This window comes from Phoenix dactylifera, chromosome 9 (genome assembly GCF_051530095.1).
Source record: "Phoenix dactylifera cultivar Ajwa chromosome 9, Ajwa_hap1_PhDact_Kaust_v1.1, whole genome shotgun sequence".
NCBI lineage: Eukaryota > Viridiplantae > Streptophyta > Magnoliopsida > Arecales > Arecaceae > Phoenix > Phoenix dactylifera.
In genome coordinates, this window is record NC_143198.1 from 10057501 (window position 1) to 10065869 (window position 8369).

Genomic DNA, 8369 nt, shown 5'->3' on the forward strand with positions numbered 1-8369 from the left:
ATTTGATGCTGTAATTTTAACTCAGAATTGTTATTTATGGAGACGAAAGGGTGTAACTGTGGGAGTCTGGATATATTACCTCTTGTGAACCTTAGAGGACTACTATTAGACTTGTGTCATACTATCTCAAAATTCTTTAATCTGCTTCTCAATCTCGTTTGGAAAGTGAAAAATGTGGGTTTGTTTGGTTCAATTGAATGCACTGTTATGAAATGGACTAAGGCTCATCTTTTGTCCGAGAGTTTGATGCTCCACCCTGTGGAGAATGGAGAATTTTGCATCATTCTTTTCTTTTATGTCCGAAAACGAAATTCAGGACAATATGTTTTTTGCATTTAGGAATTGAATCTTGATTTCTGTTAAAAATATTAAATTTTTTGTTCGATGTAATGCGGTAATGCACATGTTCCTCCAGAGGAATTTATGGACATTTGTTCTGCCTTCACATAACCATCCAGCTGGTGTCTCTGTCTATTATCATCAGTCCTTGACCCATGAGCATGTGCTCCCAATATAAAAGCTGAATGGGGCCAGTCAAATGATTCCTTTCTCTTATGCATCACTTTGGATTTCAGCTCCGGAGTGTTATTTAAGTACTTTCGCAAAATGAAGAGTCAGTCCCTAATAGCTTCTGAATCTGCAAGTAAGCAATTGATTCTTTGAATTTGCGCATCCATCCCTAAAATTATATGCTCTATTGCTTACAGGTCCCTTTCTTTTATTTTAGGTGGCTAAAGCATTTAATTTAGCAGCAAAAGGATGAACCCTCTAAGGATGGAAGAATGATGGTGACTAATGCAGACGTCCCATGCTGAAGCCATCCCAGTTAGTGATAGCAAGCAGGGCCCTAAACATACTCCATGTGCTTGGATTCTCATTTTAGCTCAGCAGATGCCCTTGTTTCGATGAGCGGCTCGGTGCATGTTTGCCCAAAGGCCAATCCTATAGACTACTTGCATGGAGGAGGGCTTAAAGAAGGTCTTTTATTTCTTAATGCACCATATGAAGAAGCAGGACGAGATAAATGTGGAAGGCTGGCACTAATCCAAGCCAGCCTCAATTATCTCGCCGAATTAGGGATCGATATTAGCTTTAGCTACATGGCTGTCGCCTATATCTAAAGAGATGGGAGTAACTAGTTAAAAAGGTGCCAACCAGTTGAATAAATCAAGTAACCAGCGTGCATAGAGGAAGGCCTGGGGCTGCAAACCAGCTAAACAATGATTTTCTTCACCAGTCATGGTAAAAAGTCGATGCAAACTGATTCCTAAATTGCATCAAAGCTTTATCATCCTATATGGTAGTGCATGGTACCATAAGAATGATTTCAAGCGTTATCACTGCAATACACAATGGGACACATGCAAGACGTCTCTGACCCCATTTTAATCTTTTTTCAAGTTGCCAGGCGAGATGCAATACTTAGTCATTTGCGGCATCACACCATAAGGCAAAGAGGGCAGCAATAAAACTAGGCTGAATGAAACAATATGGTCAACTTTCGTACGAGAAAAATGTGCAATGCTGCATGCGTAAAAGATGAGGCATAGGTGCAGCAAGGATCCAACGAAGGTGCCGCCATATAGTCCCTTTTAAGATAAAAAGGAACAAGATAGATTTGCTCTTCAACTCATGTATTGAAAAAACGCTCCTAAACCTTCTGCTGAGTTCATACAGATGGAAAGCTTCTGATAATAAAGATCAATTTACAGAAGAAAGGTGCTTTGGAAAAAGACTTCCAATCAAATCCCTTGAAAACAGAAGAAAGATGATAAAAATATTGTCAGCAGCCTCTCACTGTTGAATCCAGTATCACGACCCCTTTCTAACCAAAGTCACACCTATAAAAGAAAATATTAAAAAAAGAAAAAGCCAAAAAAAAGAGAGGAGGGGAGGGAGGAGGGGGGAGGGGAACACACCCAACTCCATACAGAGAGCACTATATCAAAAGCATCAAGGAAAACAGGTTGAGAGCCTGTACCCCTACAAAACCCAAAATACCAGATGCCTACCTAAAGACAACTTGAAAAGTAGAGTCAGTATCCGATCTGAGAAATATAAGCTAACTTCTTTACCACGAGCACATTGGAGAAAAAATATATTGCCTCAGCTGTCCAAATGCAGCCTTTGTTTCCCACATATAAGCTTCCATTGCATACTTAGACCTCTGGATGCGGCAAAACTTCTGCTGAAACCAATTTCCAGATGCAACTAATGGCTGCAGGCGATGAAAAAAAGGGTCAACAGACCTAACAGCCATGAGCAATGCTACTTGCAGGAGTATGCTTCTCAGTCACTGGTGTAGCATCCTTCGGATCAACACCAGATACTGCAGGTACACCATTTTCCTTTGATGTCTTTAGTTCTACAAGCCCACCCTGGACAGGTTCCTTCTTCAGAACTGGAACCAGAGGAATCTGAAATCCGGGCTTCCCATCTGTCCCATTTTTGCTATTCTCCTCAATGTCTACTGGCATTCCATCCACAACCTTCAAAAGAAAGAGAGTATTGTAGTTAGTTAATCGACAAGTATCAGAGAGGCTAACAATTTCATCATGGTTATAGAAAAAACAAAGTTCAAGCACAGATAGCAAGTTTGAAAAACTGCAGTGTAAATCAATGTCAAAAGAAGCTTCAGACAGTGAGGCATTAAAACTTTCTCCTGGATATCATTTTTTGAGGTGAAGGTGCAGATACAGGATTATAAAAAGATTTTGGCATACCAATTATCAACTGAAATAGCACTCTAATAGATAAAGCTAACAAGAATCATCCTTGGCATTCCATGGACTCCCTATGTACAGCTCAAAGAATCCATGTTAACATCAACAAACTGAATATGCATTAGACACTTTAGATGCTTGTGTGATATTTTAATTGCTGATTAGTTTTTAATATCTGTGGGAAAATCACCAATTAACGATGTGGTTACAATGCAGTGATTGTAGAGCTCACAAACATGGAAATGCTTGAAATCAGAAGCAACATCACAAGTCAATTAGTTAAGAAAGTACTTACACAATTTTATATAAGATGAAACACTGATAAATTTTATCAGAGTACTTCCAATACTACTATGCTAAAATGGAGTAATATAAATATAATTTAAGTAACATGATCTTTTTCTACAAGCTTGTGTAACTTGTTTATTTTTTTCTTTCAGAATAAAGACATTTGGGCATGCATCCAAATCCAACTGCCATATCAGCGCTTGTACGATGGTCATACTGACTGAAGGTTATTGAAATATAACCAAGTCAAAACAATTTGAACAATAAGAACCATCCTAAATTTATAGGTCAGAATCTGATCATGCCTTTTTCTGAAGCTGCTGTTGCTTCGCCTTTTTTTCTTGCATCACCTTCTGGCGTGTCTCATAAAAAGTGAAGTCATCCAGAATGGAAGTCTTGCTCTTGTGATCCTTAAAAAGCTTAAGAATTTGCAGGCCTTGCTCAAGCTTCACCTGCAGTGACAAAGATGTCAAAGTAGTAATAATAATACTTAGATTTCAGATGCCAAAATCAAAATACATAGCCACACCTCCTGAGTGTCTCTACTGTTGGTCACTGGTTTGTTGTCATTGTTCTCTAGTGTAATGTGCTTGAGAAAGCCGTTGGGTACATCCTTTACAATGTGCCACTTGACAGGGAAACACCCATTCCACTTGTCTTGTTGCCAGTAGTCCACAGTCTTGTTGAAATCAACAGGGCCTACCATTTCTGCAACACCAACAAACTGTCCACTAGTGTTCACCTACAAATCAACAGAAAAGTCGAACAAATTAGCTAAAGAGCTAAAAACATAGAAAAGAGAAGAATTGTGCTACAAAATTTGAAACACCACTTACAGAGAAGAACAAAAAGACTGGGCAGCCACTATACTTCTCCTTTGCTTCCTGATAAGCAGCATCAAGTTTCTTGTTCCCATTGGGAGTGCTAGCCCAAACGTTGTACTTAATACTCTTGTGAACATCATCCTCACTGTATGACTTAATGACAAAAAACTTTGCATCAGAATATGTTTCAGCGAAGTCTGCTCGGTTATACTGCTCCTTGTCAGGAACTAGGCTAGCATCCTCAATGTTTCGATTTGTCGGAAGGCTCTGTCCCTTGACAGCAATAGTAAAAGTTTGTCCAAACCCCTTCTGGGTTCTGAATCGACCAGCCCTAGGTCCTCTGTTCAGCTCACCCAAACCATCCAAGTTCTCATTAATGTAAGTATAGAATCCATTGCCTCGGCCCCTAGGCTTATACTTGCTGTCCATAGATAAACCCCAACGGCCATTAGTTCTGGAATCATAACCATTTGTATGAAACCCCGGACCAGTTTCAAATGCATTGCCATACTGGCGGTACATTCTGTTGTTAGGATACATCCTGTTCATGATTCCGGGGGCTGCTGGTCCCATCACAGGTCTTGGGGCATGCATACCCTGAACATAAAAAATGAACAAATAATTACCTAAGAGTCATTCTTATAATTTTTAAAAGTCAAAGATTGATAATTTGGAGAAAGAAACAACTTTTACAAGAGAAAATACATTAGCACCAAGTATTTTATTTGCGCATAGTGAATCTCAAAATGCATTTGAAACACATATAGAAAAAGTATATTTGAAGCAAACATGCACATGCAATCCTGCACATGCTTGTACAGATGCACAAAACCACAAAAACACAGAACTACCAGCATAATATCAATTATCAACAGAACAGAATTAAATACTGACTTGTGGCTATCCAAGTATGTGCAGTCAATCATGTAAGCATGTACAGCAAGTAAAAACAGCATATGCCTAAGTGACAGTACTTCAACAGACTGCTATTCATTTATACAATATATCTCATATATCACACACCATGAAGTGAGGAAGGGGGCGGAGATTTTGGTTTCTTGCTGATGTAGTGGAAGAGGCAGTATTAGTTATAGCTGGCCTATGCTGCACATCAGGGTACACAGGGGCATCAAACCATGGAATAGGTGACCGCATCGCATCAAAACCGAATCTTGGATCCTGGAAACCGGAAGAGGGAAGCACACTGGTTAAAACACCTCTACTGTGCAGGCCTGTTGATGCTAATGATGAATTTTGTTGGCTTGGTTTTGCTGCAGCTGCTCCAGTGCTCCCGTCTGCATTTCCACTAACAATTACATTGGAATTAGCTTTAGTATCGTCTACTGAAATAGGGGGCTGGTCTGCAGCAGCAGAGGTTGAAACTTCCCCTTGAGAAGGAGAAACTTGTTTAGGAGCAGGTGTTGGTGTTTGGTAATATTGAGCTGGATACTGGTAATGTTGAGGGCCATATAGCTGACCATCATGCCCCATGGTTGCAACTGTAGAACCAGGAGAAGGGTATGCACCATAAGGAGCATACCCATATCCATGGTGATACAGATCCCCATAAACTCCCTGCCAACAACCAGAAGAACCTATCAAGGTGAAGTTATTATAATCTATATTCTTGCCACAACTTGCAAATCAGAAAATTCAAAAAAGAAAAGCTTTGAACGGTCAATGAATGCAAATCGGCAAAATCATGAGACTTACAGGAGGCGGCATCTCCACTCCATCAGGATTCGCATATCTAGCAAAATCCTTCCACTCATTCATTGCACCATCATAGCCTAAATATTCAACAAAATACTGATCAGCTGATTTATAACATTGACTTAGACAATTCCTGAGACAGCACAAACAACAAATGGCTAAAACAAGAATGATTCCCTACCCAAAGAAAGAGAAAAGAGAATATTCCTGATTGATAAAGCGCGAGAAAAAATAATGAAAAACGTCATTACTCACAGATATTTGTGGCTGCACATAGTAAAGTAACTTGTGAGGACTAATTTTCTAATAGTCGGCTGTGGTAGCACTATGCAGATAGCCTAGGGACTAAGCAGCACTTATGCAGAAAACAACAACCCAAGCAGATAGTTGGGCAGATGATGCCAAACGAATTAAATTTATAATAATTTAAACATGACTAAAAATTAAAAATATAGCAGAATAAATTAAAGAAAAATAGGATAACTTGCCAAAATGTTTGCACCCTGCTTGGATGCCTAGGGCAGGAAAGAAATAACAGAAATGAGAGAAAAGAAGGGGAAGGAAAAGAAGAGAACTTCAATCCAAGAGGAGAAAAGAAAAGACTTTCAGAGAGATTAATAAAGGGATGTTTGAAGAGAGATCATTTCCCTCCATTTCTTCCTACATTTCACTTCTCTCTTATTAAATTTCTAACCAAACAAGAAAAAAATGAGTTTCTCTTCTCCTCTCTCCTCACCAAACAGGGCATTACAACTTTATCTCCTCCATTGCTCTTCACTTCTCTCCATTATTCTCAGTCCAAAGGCATTAAACTTGGACCAGTTCTAGTTTAACATGGGTGTTAGGAAAGAAAATTACAATTTGCCATGAACTGATGATACAAAAGCATGCTTCATAATTATAGTAAGTCAATGCAACAAGCAATTACAATCAATACGAGCATGAAAACAAACAGCTAATCAAGAAATAGCAAAACTTGTCAGTACAAAATAAATAATAAGAGGACCGGAATCAATAGGAAAGACACCAATATTACAGCAGGCCTGCCTGATACACTTACGACCTGTCCTGCCTCAACTAACCGTGTCCTTAGGCAGCCATTTAAGCAGGGTGGTCAAGAGCCTGCACAAGACCAGATGGCCACCTATGCAGCCCAGAAAAGCCATCTTTTTATAGAAAAATTTTTAAAAACTTGAAGTAAGAACAGCGGATTAACCTTGGAATTATAGAGCAAATTAACCTCACCTCCATAGTAATAAGTTGTCGATGGATATCCACTAGGTATGTAACACATGCTTGCATCCATAACATCCTGAAGTAGAGGAGTCACAGAGCGCTCTTGTGACGGGACTTGTGCGCTTGGCACAACTGCACCATCCGCAGAACCATACTGAATCCCAGAAGGCTGTCAAATTACATCAAAAAAGTATAAGCATCACCCATATCTATTTTACAAGCTAAAAAAATAACGCAAGTATCTCCAATAAACGATTTTGAGGAACAAAGAAAGCTACCTTCTTGGTAACCTCTGGAGAATCATGAGTCTTGTTCTTGGGCTCCAGCGACAGATTCTGCAGTAAATCTGTAGCTTCTGTAACAGAAAAATTAAGGGAAAGCAATGGCTATAGAAGATTACCAACTAAACCCTTTCGAGATATCCTGATATCAATAAACGCCAATGCAAAACCAATCTTATGATCTAAAGTCAATTACAGATCATGAGTTCCAGAAAGCGCATGAAATATAACCATCATGAAAAAAGCGGACAAAAGCGAGTAATTTGAATCCAAATCCAACTGAAATGACTATTTAATTAGTTATAAATGTTAAAACAGCAGCAGGAGACGACGCAGCAGGGAAAGAAAGGGTCCAAATAGATAACAAAAAAGAATCGTTTTTGAAAAAGTAAACCCAAACCATGGGTCAAGAACTGCAAGATAAAACACAAAACCTTGAAACCTCATCTGATCACCGCAAGACAGAAGAAAGAAGAAACCTGAATTCTAAATCGAAAGAGAAAGCATCAAGACTACCATTATTTTTAACGCAAGATTACAGATCTAAGCATAAACCTAGAAACCAGCACCACTATACAAAAAGAATCAGAAAAGAGTTATAGGGGAAGTTTTGCCGGAAAAAACATCTCTCTTGATCAACAAAAGAGCAGAGGCCAATCACAAGAGAATACTAAAACCCTAAACCTTGGGGGGGCGGGGGGGGCGAGGGGAGAGAAAAGGATACGATCAGCGGCGGGAGCCACGGCAGCCATGATCGATCTGTAGGTGGCGAGCGAGCCACTCCGGGAGGCACAGATGGGGTGCGAAGCCCAAATCTACTGGCCCTAGGAGGGGGAGCAAAGGGCAGCGGGTTGGACGAGAGATAAAAACCCTAGGAGAGAGAAAGGAGAGAAAGGGAGAACAGCCGCCACCAGAAGCCAAGGTGGGGAGGGGGTTTAGAAGAGAGAATATAAGAAGACGGAGAGGGCTTTTGGCCGCGTGGAAAAGCGATGATTCAAAAGTCCCACCCATGACCGGATTTTGCTTCCTTACTTAATTTCAAGAGACGATTCCTATTTTGGGCCTCTTCTTCCTTTGAGGCCGAAACCCTAGTCACTCAAATTGGGTCCACCTTGGCAAATTGGGTCTGAACACAGGGCAACCCAGGCATGAATTTGGCTCTCCAAACTTGCACCAAACCCAAATCTTGCACTTTTGAGCGGGACATGGTCTGTATTGGGTTCAATAAGTTAGAGTCATGTTGAGTTGGGTTTAGTTGGATCAGGTTGGATCAGGTTAGCTTAAGCAAGAGTTCGAGTTAGAGC

At 40.1% G+C, this 8369-nt stretch overlaps 1 protein-coding gene across 2 annotated transcripts; it reads right to left on the minus strand.

Annotated features, from left to right (window-relative positions):
* Positions 1-1617: 1617 nt before the first annotated feature.
* LOC103718367 (YTH domain-containing protein ECT4-like) lies at positions 1618-8095 on the minus strand. 2 transcript variants are annotated; one of them, XR_005507580.3, is made up of 10 exons: positions 7790-8095; positions 7063-7139; positions 6794-6953; positions 5549-5625; positions 4859-5410; positions 3848-4432; positions 3541-3753; positions 3317-3463; positions 2013-2489; positions 1618-1841 (listed from the first exon to the last, which is right to left on the minus strand). XR_005507580.3 is itself a non-coding variant. In XM_039117466.3 (9 exons), the coding sequence occupies exons 1-9, from the start codon at positions 7815-7817 to the stop codon at positions 2250-2252; spliced, it is 2079 nt and encodes a 692-aa protein (XP_038973394.1). In that variant the 5' UTR covers positions 7818-8095; the 3' UTR covers positions 1618-2249. The 2 variants fall into 2 exon arrangements, 1 of the variants encoding a protein (XP_038973394.1); XM_039117466.3 differs by having other exon boundaries at positions 1618-2489.
* Between the last annotated feature and the right edge of the window lie 274 nt (positions 8096-8369).

Excerpts from the sequence above, each read along its gene's own strand:
- LOC103718367 (XM_039117466.3), bottom strand. The coding sequence starts at position 7,817 with ATGGCTGCCGTGGCTCCCGCCGCTGATC. Across the intron at positions 5,411-5,548 it reads GAGTGGAGATGCCGCCTCCT|GGAGTTTATGGGGATCTGTA; the intron begins GTAAGTCTCATG and ends GGTTGTTGGCAG. Across the intron at positions 2,490-3,316 it reads AACAGCAGCTTCAGAAAAAG|GTTGTGGATGGAATGCCAGT; the intron begins GCATGATCAGAT and ends TTTCTTTTGAAG.